At 46.0% G+C, this 15,659-nt stretch overlaps 1 protein-coding gene across 2 annotated transcripts in view; it reads left to right on the top strand.

Annotated features, from left to right (window-relative positions):
- LOC147466155 (uncharacterized) overlaps window positions 1-15,659 on the top strand; it is a 124,105-nt gene that overhangs the window by 20,223 nt on the left and 88,223 nt on the right. For both annotated transcript variants that reach the window (XM_086524437.1, XM_086524432.1), the window contains exons 5-9: window positions 4-183; window positions 298-546; window positions 624-876; window positions 1,122-1,226; window positions 1,319-1,391. In XM_086524437.1, the coding sequence (XP_086380563.1) occupies window positions 4-183; window positions 298-546; window positions 624-876; window positions 1,122-1,226; window positions 1,319-1,391 (860 nt within the window). The remainder of the gene's footprint in view (window positions 1-3; window positions 184-297; window positions 547-623; window positions 877-1,121; window positions 1,227-1,318; window positions 1,392-15,659) is intronic.

Genomic DNA, 15,659 nt, shown 5'->3' on the forward strand with positions numbered 1-15,659 from the left:
TAGATTTTCAGTCGGCCGATTGTGGAGCTTGGAAGAGCTGCTGTAGCTCTAGGCCAAGGTGATATGTCAACAAGAGTGACGAAGGGGACAGTTCTACTTAGAGATGAGCTAGCTGATTTGAAGGATATTTTCAATAGCATGGCACATCAACTTGCACATCATCATCAGATACTCGAGCAAACGGTGGGGTTTACACACTGCTTTGTATTTTTCTTTTCTGTTATGTTGCATGTTTTCTTTGCCTGAAACTATTTGATGTGTGTGGATCAGCCACTGAAAGAACTGAGACTTTTATAGGTTGCTGTAAGAACTGCAGACTTAGCTCGGGCAAATGAAGGTCTAGCAAAGGAAATTAATGAGCGGAGGAGGATAGAGATGGAGCTAGAGAAAGCCAAAAATATTGCCATGGCAGCAAATAAGTCAAAATCGGAGTTCCTTGCAAATATGTCTCATGAAATCCGCACCCCCTTGAATGCAATTGTCAATTTTACAGATTTTTGTCTTGAAACAGAAGTAACACCTGAGCAGAAAGAACATCTTGAACAGGTAGTTTATCATTTGTCACGTTTTATTATTGAATGGTCTTAATATATGCTGAGGACGATTTTTTTTTACTGTTTCAGGTGCAATTCGCAGCTCAGCATTTACTGCGACTAATTACTGATATTTTAGATTTCAGTAAAATAGAAGCAGGGAAATTGGAGATAGAAGAAATAGAGTTTTCCTTATTCGATCAACTAGAGCATGCTGTGTCAGTGCTTGCAGCTCGTGCTTTGGAAGACAATATAGAACTCTGCTGTAGTATTGATAATGATGTTCCTGACCTGATAATGGGAGATCCTGGAAGGCTCTTGCAAATCTTTGTTAACTTAATAGGTACAGGTTTGAGGCATTGTTCTTGAATGCTTGCCTATTTTGGCCTTTTATTTTTGATTGACAAACTGAATTAATAGTACAATTTATGAAGAATTGAGGAGTCTATTGTTTGGTTCATGGTTCTACGTTAACAATAGCAACATTAAGCTGGCTGCCTTCTTTTTTGGCATGGTTATTGTTCAATTTCGAAGTACGCCTACAAGATTTGTTGAAGGGGACTGAATAAGGATTTGCTTGGGTTGCAGGAAATGGGATAAAGTTCACCAAGGAAGGGGAGGTGGTTGTATCTGTTTCTGTCAAAAGTAGACTGGAAGATATTGTAGAGCTACTTTTTGCTGTTAAAGATACTGGTGAGGCAATCTACTTAATTTTTCTCTGAGCTGAAAATTTAACAACCATTTCGATCTCTTAAAATTGGTCTTATTTCTTTCTGGTTTGATAGGGTTGGGCATACCTAAAGACAAACAACCAATCCTGTTTCAGGCTTTCTCCCAAGTAGATTCCTCCACACAAAGGTGTCTTGCTGTAAATTGTGATACGCTTAAGTGTAACATATCCAGTTTGTCCCTTAAAGTTTTCCTGTTCGAGCAGTACTCTATAGGTCTAATTTTGACTGCTGATGGTTCCTGGGATGGGGATGTGAGTAGTTTAAGCAAATAAATTTCTTGAACGTTCGTCTTTGTGACAGAAAATTTCAAGAAAACCCATGATAGGAAATCGTTTGACTTTGTCTGAAGATAAGAAAATGTAGAGGGATGTACTTGTGAGAGAATATTTATTCACAATTTAAAACTGCATTTTTTGTTTGTATAGTGTTTTCTGTTCCAAAAATGATTTTTATACAACGCGGTGCAATTGTTTTTGGCTATTCCAGACTACTCTGAGTGCAGTAATAAGGAATTCAAGAAGACAGTTCTAATCTTCGTCAATCATTATGAAAGAATTAGAGAGAGGGACCTTCCTGAGTACTTGGTCCTTATCCTTACAATACAAACCGTCATTGATAAGCCGATACCTTGTGGCCTTCCTGGTAAGCCATTGCTTTTGCCCTTTCGTTAGATCCGATGGACATTCCCCTATTTCCAAGAAACGCATTATGTCGGGTAAGGCGTCATTACCTTGAAATAGAGGGAACTTTAGCTTTCTATATATATATATATATATATATATATATATATTATATATATAATATATATATATATATATATAGAAACGCATTATGTCGGGTAAGGCGTCATTACCTTGAAATAGAGGGAACTTTAGCTTTCTATATATATATATATATATATATATATATATATATATATATATATATATAGAGAGAGAGAGAGAGAGAGAGAGAGAGAGAGAGAGAGAGAGAGAGATGAAATGAAATGAAATGTTATATTAATGTCTTCAAAAGGCCATAGTGACCTATGAGACCAGAAAGTTACAAGGTGGTGGATCTGATACAAAGTCAGAGTAACGAAAATAACCTAGCAACAGTACAAAACAAAGATATATAATATGGGATCCTAGACTGGTCGATGTGAGCTAGGCAAAAAACTAAGCAAAAATGGGCGGCTTATCACAAAAAATCTAGCATCGGTCGTTGGCGAATCTCATCAATTTCCTCCATGGTTAGTAGTCTGACCGGGCGTCGCGCATGCCTGGCCAGCGTGCTCCGAATCTTTTGACGTAGCCTCCGTCGGTGCTGTGTAGTCCTTCGCAGTGGTGGGCGCCTGGATTTCCCCAGTTCAATCGCTCGGGCGATCAATGTGCCTCTGGTGTGAGACAAGGGGGAGCTCTGCTGTGGGAGTGGCTCTTGCGGCTGTCCCGTGTCTGCTCTGAAGAAGTCTGTGATCCGTCTTTGAGACTGGCTAGCCCTGCCATTCATCAAGCTCTCTCTATGTCTGCGCAGCTCGAGCAAGAACAAACCTAGGCATCTCTGATCTTCGTATCCCATTACCCTTGAGAGTGGTCCAAAACCCTCTCTGAACAAGCAATGGAAGTGGCCTCGTATCTCGTAGTAGACAGGGCAGCGGCATGTATAATGCAGCTCTATCTTAGGTTCCATGTCACACAAGGGGCATGTCCTGGCCTCTGCTGGTACTCCGCTATATCTCCCAGTTTCAATCCGCAGCTGGTGAGATGATGTGCGTAGTTGGCCAATAGCACATCGTATCCCATGAGACAAGTGGGTATCCATGTATCTTGGTCTCGTCACAAAACCATCTTCTGTAAGTTGGAGAAGGTGGTCTCTGTAGAAAGCCATCTTCGTGCCCAATTCTTGTGCTGGTTGTATCCATGTCCTCCTGGTGTCTAGCTGGGTCAGGTCTTGGCGGATGAGCTTGGTGATCTCCGACCGTGTAAGAATGAGAGATGGTGCATTCAATGAGTATTGGAATGGTGGTAGCCTGTCTATGCTGAATCCATGCGCCTGAAACCATGATGTCATCTCCCCATACCAGCATGTTGTATCTCCTTGTATGGCTAATTGTCGAGAGGACTCAAGTGCTATGCGAGCATATATATCTCTGGGAAGTTCCCATGTGCGGTTTATGAAGGAGACTGATCTCGTGAGCGCCTCCACCACTAGTGGGGGAGCCGCTAGCTCTGCGCGGATAATGGCCCGTGGTACTGATGCCTTGGCTCTAATGAGCCACGAGATCATAGAGACGAGAGGTTTCTCCATGTTCCCCCATCCGTCTGTGCCTGGTGTGTCTCAGAGTAGAAGATGATGTCTCTTCCAGTAAAGCTATCCTCAAAAGCACCCACATCAAGACGCATAGATCCATTGCAGTTCCAGGCAGCTACTTTGAGTGTGGTCCCATAAGTCTCGCACTGTCATGTGGAGCATCGCTCAAGTATTACCACTTTTCCGTCTCGGTAAAAAGCGATCTTGCCTTTTCCCCTTGCCGCTCTAATCTCCGGCATTACTTCCTACATATGAGCGATCTGCGAGAGGGTGAGATCATCCCCGAGAAAGATGCCAGTCTCTTTAAGAGTTGGTCTTTTCTTCAAGAATGACTTCTTTGCTTCCATGGAGGGAAAACGGAGGATGAGTGCTCTTTCTTTTGAGGTTTCTCCACTGCCTCCATTTTTCTTTATGTTGCCCACTCTCCATGCCCTTGTGTGTGTTGGCTCATGAATCCCCATCAAGGTTGTGAGTTCTTTTACTTCTTCGTCCACATTGCCTTTGTCTTTAAGACCGCAAATTCTCACATGTAAAGCGTGCACTCTTCTCCTCTGCTCCTCCTCTAGTGTCTGGTTAATGATGTTGTTGGGTGTGGACGTGGGCGTTATCTCCTTGCCTTTTCCTTTCTTGGCCACCTTGATCCATTTCTCGGCTTCGTCCGCCTTCTGTTGGGTTTTGGTAAGAACATCCACCTAAGAAGTCGTCGTTTCTATGTGCTGTACTTCTCCCTCTTTGATGGCCCGTACTTGTTCCTTGATCGTGTTGATTTCTTCGATTACTGAGGGTTGCAGTTCGCCCTCTTCCAGTGTGTTTCTTGATCGGGCTTCGGCGATTTCTTTCTTGAGTGACGCGATCTCTTCCTCTTGGGTCGTCACTCGGTCTTCCAGCGTGCTTATCTTGCTCTTTTGGATCAGCACACATCCTTAGAGCATGTTTATTGTGCCTCAAAGATTGCGGTTCATCTTGGTAATGGTCTCCGTCATTTCCTCTTTGCATTTTTGAATGGCATCCTCTAGGGGGTCGGCTTTGTCGTTCGTCTTCCTCATGCTTGATCGCCGTCCGCAAGGGGGTTAGATGTACGTGTGCACCCACCCTAGCAATGGGCGTGTGGGGGAGTCGTCCGCAAGGGAGTCATTAGATGCACGTGTGCACCGACACTAGCGGCGGTCTCGGCGAGTGGTGGAGCGTGAGACGGTACGGCCCGCGGGAGATAGCGGTAGTTACAGATTGGAGAGAGAGAGAGGGGGGGGGGGGGGGGGGGGGGGGGAGGGGGTGGGCGGAAAAATAAAATTAAAAATAAAGAAATTTATTCCTTACGCGTAGAGGATGGACATCCTACGCGTGAAAGAAAAAAGGGGGGGTTAGGGGGGGGGAGAGACAATCTACGCGTAGGAGAGGGGGGGGAGACATATTACGTGTAGAAAGTCGGGGGGCTAGGGCACCGTGCAGCGGGCGCGGGGGAGCGAGAGTGCATGAGCGGGTGCACAGCAAGGCGCCACGGGGGTGCAGCGTGCGAGCAGGGCAGGGCAGCGGGGGGGCAGGGCAGCGGGCGCGCGGGTGCAGGGTAGGGCGGGTGCGAAGGTGCAGGGCGGGCGCGAGGGGCAGCGCAGGCAGTGGGGGCGCGAGCAGGGCAGGGTAGCAGGGGGGCAGGGCGGGCGAGAGGGTGCAGCGCAGGCAGCGGGGGCGCGATGTCACCAGCGTGTGACTACTATCTATCCTTTTTGTTGATTTCTTTCTTATTATCTATTTACTTTCACTTTTTGGAAACACCCCTTGGGAAATCTAACTGCCCTGCATTGCATAGCTAGTGTGGAACTGTCCAAAGGGAGTCCAGGCCTGAGGGCAAGAGAGCACTAAGGTTGGACAAAGACTATGGTTAGCCAAAGTGGGATCATTGACTAGCCAAAGTGGAATCCTTTGCTACAGAGGCTACATTTCAGTTTTGGGTGTGGCTGCAGTGTACAAAGGGGGTCAGATGACCTAGAAAGATACAATGGCAGCATCTCCTAAAATTTAGGGAACTGCTATTTTGGGACCTGAAAATGTGTTTGCGTCATTACCTCCGGAATGACAAGGGGAACATTTTCTTACTCTGCCGTGAAGTCAACTGGGCAACCGGTTGGGAGATTTTTGGCGGCAACCCCGAAACGGGAAAATGCTTATAAATGTGCCAAGTGGCACCTTCTGGTGCACTTTCCTCATGCAAGAGAAGGGGGCGCTGATTTTAGAGAGGAGAAGGGCTCATTTGCAGATTTTTGTCACAGGTTAAGAGCTATGGAGTGCTTGCTTTCCCTCCTATGTACAGTGCGGTGCCAGGAGTGATGCCCTGCATGCTACGCACTGCCCTCTCTCTCTTCTATGGCAGTATGTTATGCCCCTCTAGTGGGCTTTTCAATTGACCAATGTACAGTTGTGTGGGTTCATGCGCGATTGCCGAGGCAAGAGCCTCTTGCACAGGTACTGGATTAGCTAGCGGCTAATCCCCCGCACGTACAGGTGAATTCGGAGAGGTTTCACGCCAGAAATCTCGTCCGATTCAAAGGGCAAGTAGCCCTACAGGTGCGGGAGCTCGAGGACTTGCACGCGAAACGGAGCCTGAAACAGTGAATTACAGCCTGCTGTGTATTTTTGCAGGTTTAGGGTTTTGGCCCTAGACGGTCCCTAATACCCCCAGGAGGTTCGGGGACGCGAGGGGACCGCTGTACAGGTGATCTGGCGCATTTTCAGGGCTGAAAACAGAGAATTCAGCGTGCTGCAGATTCTCGCCAGGTCTTGCAAAGTGCCGGTATGCGTCGGGAAAGTCATTCAATGCGTGAGAATACTGACTGTGAAGGATCCTAGTACAGTTATGTTGCCGAAATCGGGCTGGAACATTTGAAATTCAGCCGAGCTTGTGTGGGGCAGCTTTTAGGGAACCACAGCGTGTATTCCCTCTTTTTAACAATAAAGAAATACCGAAAGGGGCGCCTAAGTTAGGGGCCAATCTAGTGTCGGTCCTCTCATACAGGTGCATTCTAGCAGCCTGTATCCCTTTCCCCCGTGTTGTGTCTTGAAAGTACAGGTAGAATAGACGACTAATAATGGGTGAAAGCTGAATCAAGGTTTGATGTAAAGTCTACCGCCCTTTTTGAAAGTACAGGCCGGTTTCATGGTTCCATCCCCGGGATTAAATCACTTTTTCCCATAGAAGTGAGCCTTGGTAAGTTTGGGCTTGAAGACAGAGGGGATCATAGACCAGACACAGGAAATTGCAATTATGGCTGATAGACCAGATGATGTGACTGAAGAGGTTTCTTCTTCACAGGGTCAACAGACACATGAAGTGGGTGAGTCTTCAAGACTACCACCGACGGATGATGATATATTCAGGACCCAGTTGGCTACTGCTATGACTATGTTCACACAAGTAATGCAGAATCCGAGGTTTTTAGCCTTTCTGCAACCTCCTCTTTCGTCTCAGCAAGTTGGGTCACTGGATCATATTCAAAAGCCTGTTAAGGCTCAAGCACAGGTGATTCATACTGCACAGTCAATGGGAACACCTGTACACTTGACGGAGAACATGCAGTCTCCACAACCTGTGCCTAAGGTGCAAGAACAGGTGGCTGAGATGCCAGTCTTTCAAGCTGTACCCGTTCATCCCGCCACCTTTCAATAGCCTATAGCTGGTTCTAATGGGCAGGGAAGCAACCTACAGGCTATGCAATAGGTCTTCCCACCACCTTCAGTACACCCTGGCTATTTTGGAGGTGGATCGGTATTCCAGAGCATGTCTGGTCATGCACCTGGAAATCAATTTTATACTCCAGAAACAGTGTTCGGGGGTGCTCAAATGATGATGCCTAACCCCATGTATGGTGTCACGGGCATGCTACCAGGGTTTCAAAGCACTCAGGGCCAATTTGGGATGCCACAGGCAAATTTTGGTATGGCTGAAATTACAAATCAATAGCCAAATATGGCATTTCCAGGTCAACTTAATAGCGGCCAAGGAACACAAATGAACCCTAACAGTGTTCCCATGTTTCAGTCACTTCCATATGACAATTTAACGCCGCTGGAGAGGCCAACTCCGTACAAAAAAGGTGGCAAAGGTGTGACTTTCACGACCTCTACAGGGTTTGATGACAGCAAGAAGACTCTCTCATTCCTCCAGTAGTTTGACAAGGCGTATGCAGGGGGAAACTTTATAGAGGCTTCAAAGGTCCGCAAGGCAGCCACTTTCTTGACAGGGAATGCGGGACAATGGTGGACAACTTTATTGCTTCAAGGGCAAGCTCCGTCCACATGGATTTACTTCAAGCAGATTTTTGTAGCAGCATGGTTATCTGATGACTTTGAAGTAGATGTCATGACAGAATGGCACCAGCTTAATGCTGCCACTTGCAAGAATCTGGATGATTACAATCGGAAGTTTTGGAAAGCTCTACTTCCAGTAACTTCCTATAGGTTTGTGCCATTGATAGAACAGATTGAAAAATACTGTTGTGGCCTATCCAAAGGATTGAGAAAATACTGCACGAAGACCAAAGTCACTACTTTGACGCAACTCATCAAGGTAGCAAACACTGGCAATGGTTTGCTCAAGGGAGAAGATTGTGAATTCAATACCGGCGTCAAGGAAGGATCAGCCAAGAAAAATTCAGCAAAGAAGTATGTTCCCAAGGAGGCTCCGAAAGTGACTCAGGAGCAAGCCAACGCAGAGAAAGACAAAGCTACGGCTGAATCAGAAAAGGGACCAGCGAAGAAATGGAAAAGACGTTTTCCTTGCAAGTCGGAAGAGCAAAAGAAGGTCCTGAAGTCAAAGAACAAATGCTTTATCTGTGAGCATCCTGGCCACATTGCTTACAATTGTCCTACAAAGAAAAGGCCAGCTGATTCTGAAGACAAGGAGGACAAGAAAGGAAAGAAGCCCATGGCTGGTCTAGTGCCAGATATGGTGGGCGACAAGCCAAATTCAGATGCAAGTGAGCTTTGCAGAGCATGGGGAAAGGTCAAGGATCAAACAGTGCTTATCTTCTTTGATCTAGGGGCCAAAGCCAACTTCATTTCCCTAGAATTGGCTTCAAAGTTGGGAATCACCTGAAGAGATGGGGTATACAGCAGAGGTAGGTTTGGCACGTCCTAACCATACAGAGGCCATGACACCCATCATTGGAAAGTTGCGCCTACATATCTAGTCCTATGTAGATGCTGAAGAATTTTACATCATGCCACTGGACGGATGTGATGTGTTGTTAGGTATTCCTTGGTTATTTCGTGTACAGGGAATCATGGATGCCTACAACAAAAAGATCACTGTACAGAGCAGGGGAAAGACTCACATTCTGGATGTAAAGCTTAAAGGGGAGTCTATTCCCACTGTATCAGCTTTTGCTATTACTTCTGTAATTAAAAAGCATCTTTCTGCGTACTTGGTTTTTGCACGTGAATTGTCAGATTGTGATGAATCAAATTTATCTATGCTAGATAAAGAAAGGTCAATGTTTTTACAACAGTATAGTGACTGTTTGTCCGATTCATTACTGTCTCAATTACCGCCAGAGAGACCCGAGGACCATGCGATAGATTTGGTGCCAGGCAGTAGCCCACCAAATAAGCCTCCGTACAGGGTTAGTGCGGCTCAGCAGAAAGAGATAATGGGCCAAGTACAGGAGCTGTTAGAAAAGGGGCTGATTCAGCCCAGTTCATCTCCATTCTGTTCTCTAGTGTTGTTGGTGCAGAAAAAGGATGGCTCATGGCGTATGTGCATCGACTACCGTGCACTGAACAAGAATACCATCAAGAATAGGTTCCCTATACCTAGAATTGATGATATTCTGGACAAATTAGGAGCAGCAGCTATGTTTAGCAGGATAGATATAAAGAGTGGGTACCATCAGATCCGCATTAGATCAGAGGATGTGCACAAGACTGCTTTTAGAACAACGTTTGGCCTTTACGAAATTTTAGTGATGCCCTTTGGTCTCACAAATGCTCCTGCTACGTTCAATAGGATGATGGACAGAATTTTCCGTCCACACCAGCAGTTTGTTGGTACATTCTTTGATGACATGATAGTCTGCTCAAAGAATGAAGAGGAGCATAGGCATCACTTGGCCATTGTGTTCGAAGAGCTACGCAGTCATAGGTTGCTCATCAATGCAAAGAAAGTGAATTTTTTCTGGAAGAGATCCACTTTCTGGGACACATTGTCTCAAAGGACGGTGTCAGAATGGATCCTGCAAAAGTTGAAGCGATCAAGTCATGGCCAGATTTGAAGATGGTGCACGATGTCCGAAGTTTCTTGGGACTATGCTCCTATTACAGAAGGTTTATCCGAAATTTCGCTGAGATTGCTTCACCTTTATATGCTCTTCAAAAGAAGGCAGTCAATCACCTTTAGATGGACACAGAAAGAGATTTCAGCTTTTAATCTCTTAAAGGAAAAGATGACTTCAGATCCGGTCATTGTGTTGCCAGATCTTAGGAAGTCATTTGTGGTCCAGTGTGACGCCTGTGGTAGTAGCATTGGTGTAGTGCTAATGCAAGATGGCAGGGTAGTAGCCTATGAGAGGAGAATTTTGCAAGGGCCAGAGATGACCATGCAGGTCTATGAGAAAGAGTTACTGGCTGTGATTCATGCGCTCTTAAGTTGGAAACACTACCTGCTAGGTGCAGACTTTGTTGTCCAAACGGACCATCAGACCATGCGATACTTCTTGACACAGACAAAGTTATCTGAGAAGCATATGCGATGGGCAAATATCTTGTCCATGTTCCATTTTCAGATTGTGCATGTGGAAGGCAAGAAGAACGTTGTGGCTGATGCCTTGTCAAGGAAGCCACAAATTTCAGCTGTGTCAATTCCTTATCATCATGAACTTGATGATATGAGAGAACAATATGCAAATGATGAAGATTTTGCAAGGGTCTTCGAGCAGCTAATGGATGGACAACGTCATGAACACTATCTTCTCAAAGATGGGTTCATGATGATGCATGGCAGATTGTGTCACAAAGCCATTGCGACGCAAAGTTATGGAAGAGAGTCATGTCCCACCGTATGCAGGGCATCGTGGTATCGATGCTACAGTTAAAGCGGTTGAGACATTCTTCTATTGGCCTACATCGAGAAGAGATGTGAATGCCTTTGTGCGAGAATGCCTAATATGCCAGAAGGTCAATTTTGACAGACAAAAGGCACCAGGGTTATTGCAACCACTACCTATTCCAGATAAACCATGGGAAAGTATTGCTATGGATTTTATCTTTGATCTTCCGAGAACGCAGACAGGAAATGATGGTATTTGGACCATCATTTGCAGATTCAGCAAACAAGCTCATTTTATTCATGTCAGGAAGAAGATAAAGCCAGATCAGATGGCACGCTTGTTTATGAGCAATATTTTCAAGTATCATGGCATGCCACAGTCGATTGTTAGCGACCGTGATCCACGCATGACAAGTTTGTTCTGGAGAGGCTTGTTTGAAAATATGGGCACAACGCTCAAATTCTCTTCGTTATTTCATCCTCAAACAGATGGGCAGTCAGAAGAGGCAAATTCTACTGTCCTAGATCTGCTAAAGTGCTACGTTTCAGAGCATAAAGGAAAGTGGGAGCAGTATTTGCCATTGGTGGAGTATGCATACAATAATACAGTGCATTCATCAACTGGCAAGGCACCTTTTGAGATAGTTGAAGGTGGCAAGAAAGTTCCTCCCATACTGCATACAAAGGACAAGATATTTGAAGCAGATAAGTATGTTCAAGGCATGGATGAAATATACAAGAAGGTCAAAGTGGCCTTAGAAAAGACTCAGGCAAAGCAAAAGAAAGCAGCTGATCGTCACTGTCGTGAAGTGATATTTTCACTTGGTGATTGGGTGCTTTTACGCTTTGAAAAGGCAAGGTTAAAGAAGATGAAGGGCAAGGAAAGACTGTTTCCAAAGCTCAGCATGCGTTACTATGGGCCTTTTCAAGTGTGCGACATAATCAGTGATGTTGCATATAGGCTGAAATTGCCTGACAGTTGGAAGATTCACTATGCGTTTCATGTGAGTCTTCTCAGACCCTATGTGGGTGATGTGCCAGAGGATATGCCAACTGAAGATTAGCCGGAAGTCGAGGAACTTGACGAGATCTTGGTCCCCGAACAGATTTTGGCACACAAAGAAAGGAAAGTGAAAGGCAAGCTTGCTAGGCGTTACTTGGTGAAGTTCAGAAACTATCCACCAATGGATGCTAAGTGGATGGAAGAAGGTGAACTTGCAGAGTCACCAACTGTGTTATCACTTTACCCTGAAGCCTTCGATTTGCAACCTACCTTGACCCCTTGAGTTTCAAAGCTACATGGATTGTCAGTGTGACAATGGCTTCTGAAAGAAATGATGTACATGGTATTTAAAGTGAGCTCAAATGAAATACCTGTTACATGAATGTTAGAGCTGTACAGATTGTCAGTTTGGCAATTGCTCTTATGGAATGTCCAAAAGTGTACTTGGTGCTATAGAAGTGAGTATTTCTTGTCAGTTTGTCAAGAATATAGTAATTGCTTCTATTAAAGAGTACATGTGTAACTGCATTCTTAAACTGTCGGTTTGGGTATGCTCGAAAGTGTTACGGGATCCAACGTGTACTATAAGACAGTGGCAAAATGTGTAGCTACTATTTTGTCATTGGAAAGTTAGTGACTCAAAGCAATGGCAGAGTGCGAAGCTACCACTATGTCATTGGGACAGGGTTCACACGCAGGCAATACATGTGTCGACGAGGTGTTGAATACACGAGGGTTCACACGCAGGCAATACATGTGTCGACGAGGTGTTGAATACACCAGGGTTGACAATGAGCATGTATGTGTCGTACATGTGTCGACAGGTGTTGAATACATCAGTGTTGACTGTGAGCATGTACGACATAGATGCAAACGAGGACGTTTGAGATTTCAAGAGGGGGGTATGTCACCAACGTGTGACTACTATCTATCCTTTTTGTTGATTTCTTTTTTATTATCTATTTACTTTCACTTTTTGGAAACACCCCTCTGGAAATCTAACTGCCCTGCATTGCATAGCCAGTGTAGAACTGTCCAGAGGGAGTCTAGGCCTAAGGGCAAGAGAGCACTAAGGTTGGACAAATACTATGGTTAGCCAAAGTGGGGTCATTGACTAGCCAAAGTGAAATCCTTTGCTACAGAGGCTACATTTCAGTTTTGGGTGTGGCTACAGTGTACAAAGGGGGTCAGATGACCTAGAAAGATACAATGGCAGCATCTCCTAAAATTTAGGGAACTGCTATTTTGGGACCTGAAAATGTGTTTGCATCATTACCTCCGGAATGACAAGGGGAACATTTTCTTACTCTGCCGTGAAGTCAACTGGGCAACCGGTTGGGAGATTTTTAGGCGGCAACCCCGCAACGGGAAAATGCTTATAAATGTGCCAAGTGGCACCTTCTGGTGCACTTTCCTCATGCAAGAGAAGGGGGCGCTGATTTTAGAGAGGAGAAGGGCTCATTTGCAGATTTTTGTCACAGGTTAAGAGCTATGGAGTGCTTGCTTTCCCTCCTATGTACAGTGCGGTGCCAGTAGTGATGCCCTGTACGCTACGCACTGCCCTCTCTCTCTTCTATGGCAGTATGTTATGCCCCTCTAGTGGGCTTTTCAATTGACCAATGTACAGTTGTGTGGGTTCATGCGCGATTGCCGAGGCAAGAGCCTCTTGCACAGGTACTGGATTAGCTAGCGGCTAATCCCCCGCAGGTACAGGTGAATTCGGAGAGGTTTCACGCCAGAAATCTCATCCGATTCAAAGGGCAAGTAGCCCTACAGGTGCGGGAGCTCAAGGACTTGCTACGGATGCGACCGGCACGCGAAACGGAGCCCGAAACAGTGAATCACAGCCTGCTGTGTATTTTTGCAGGTTTAGGGTTTTGGCACTAAACGTTCCCTAATACCCCCAGGAGGTTCGGGGACGCGAGGGGACCGCTGTACAGGTGATCTGGCACATTTTCAGGGCTGAAAACAGAGAATTCAGCGTGCTGCAGATTCTTGCCAGGTCTTGCAAAGTGCCCGTATGCGTCGGGAAAGTCATTCAATGCGTGGGAATACTGATTGTGAAGGATCCTAGTATAGTTATGCTGCCGAAATCGGGCTGGAACAGTTGAAATTCAGCCGAGCTTGTGTGGGGCAGCATATAGGGAACCACAACGTTTATTCCCTCTTTTTAACAATAAAGAAATACAGAAAGGGGCAGCATATAGGGAACCACAACGTTTATTCCCTCTTTTTAACAATAAAGAAATACAATAAGAGCTATGGAGTGCTTGCTTTCCCTCCTATGTACAGTGCGGTGCCAGTAGTGATGCCCTGTACGCTACGCACTGCCCTCTCTCTCTTCTATGGCAGTATGTTATGCCCCTCTAGTGGGCTTTTCAATTGACCAATGTACAGTTGTGTGGGTTCATGCGCGATTGCCGAGGCAAGAGCCTCTTGCACAGGTACTGGATTAGCTAGCGGCTAATCCCCCGCAGGTACAGGTGAATTCGGAGAGGTTTCACGCCAGAAATCTCATCCGATTCAAAGGGCAAGTAGCCCTACAGGTGCGGGAGCTCAAGGACTTGCTACGGATGCGACCGGCACGCGAAACGGAGCCCGAAACAGTGAATCACAGCCTGCTGTGTATTTTTGCAGGTTTAGGGTTTTGGCACTAAACGTTCCCTAATACCCCCAGGAGGTTCGGGGACGCGAGGGGACCGCTGTACAGGTGATCTGGCACATTTTCAGGGCTGAAAACGGAGAATTCAGCGTGCTGCAGATTCTCGCCAGGTCTTGCAAAGTGCCCGTATGCGTCGGGAAAGTCATTCAATGCGTGGGAATACTGATTGTGAAGGATCCTAGTATAGTTATGCTGCCGAAATCGGGCTGGAACAGTTGAAATTCAGCCGAGCTTGTGTGGGGCAGCATATAGGGAACCACAACGTTTATTCCCTCTTTTTAACAATAAAGAAATACAGAAAGGGGCGCCTAAGTTAGGGGCCAATTTGGTGTCGGTCCTCTCATACAGGTGCATTCTAGCAGCCTGTATCTCTTTCCCCCGTGTTGTGTCTTGAAAGTACAGGTAGAATAGACGACTAATAATGGGTGAAAGCTAAATCAAGGTTTGAAGTAAAGTCTACCGTCCTTTTTGAAAGTACAGGCTGGTTTCACGCGAGGGATCCACTTCCACCTGCGAGAGAGAAATGAAATGTTATATTAACGTCTTCAAAAGGCGAAAGTGACCTATGAGACCAGAAAGTTACAATGTGGTGGATCTGATACAAAGTCAGAGTCACAAGATGACAAAATGACAAAATGACAAAATGAAATATTATGGAATCCTGAACTGCTAGGTGTGAACTAAGCAGCTAAACAGCTAGCCGGGATAGCTAGATCACAAAAGATCCAGCATCGGTCGCTGACGGATCTCATCAATCTCCTCCATGGTTAGTAGTCTGACTGGGCGTCGTGCATGTCGAGCTAAAGTGATCCGAATCCTCTGATGCAGCCTCCGTCGATGCTGTGTAGTCCTCCTCAGTCGTGGGCGTTTGGATCTCCCCAGCTTAGTCACTCGGTCGATCAGTGTGCCTCTGGTGTGAGGCGACGAGCTCTGCTGCGGTGGTAACTCCTCCGGGTGTCCAGTGGCAGCTCTAAAGAACTCTGTGATCTGTCTCTGAGACTGGCTGGCCTCTCCTCTCATCAGGCTCTCTCCGTGTCTGCGCAGCTCGAGCAAAAACAAACCCGGGCATCTCTGATCCTCGTACCGCATGACTCTAGAGAATGGTCCAAAGCCCTTTCTGAACAAGCAATGGAAGCGGCCTCGTATCTCGTAGTAGACGGGGCAGTGGAATGTGTAGTGCAACTCTGTCTCAGGCTCGATGTCACACAGGGGGCATGTTCTGGCCTCTGCTGGTACTCCGCTGTATCTCCCAGTCTCAATCCACAGCTGGTGTGACGATGTGCGTATCTGGCCAATAGCACATCGTATCCCATGAGACAAGTGGGTGTCCATGTATCTGGGCCTCTTCACAAAACCATCCTCCGTAAGCTGGAGGAGATGCTCTCTGTAGAAAGCCATCTTCGTGCCC

The sequence above is a fragment of the Adiantum capillus-veneris genome, chromosome 1 (genome assembly GCF_014529385.1).
Source record: "Adiantum capillus-veneris isolate H3 chromosome 1, ASM1452938v2, whole genome shotgun sequence".
NCBI lineage: Eukaryota > Viridiplantae > Streptophyta > Polypodiopsida > Polypodiales > Pteridaceae > Adiantum > Adiantum capillus-veneris.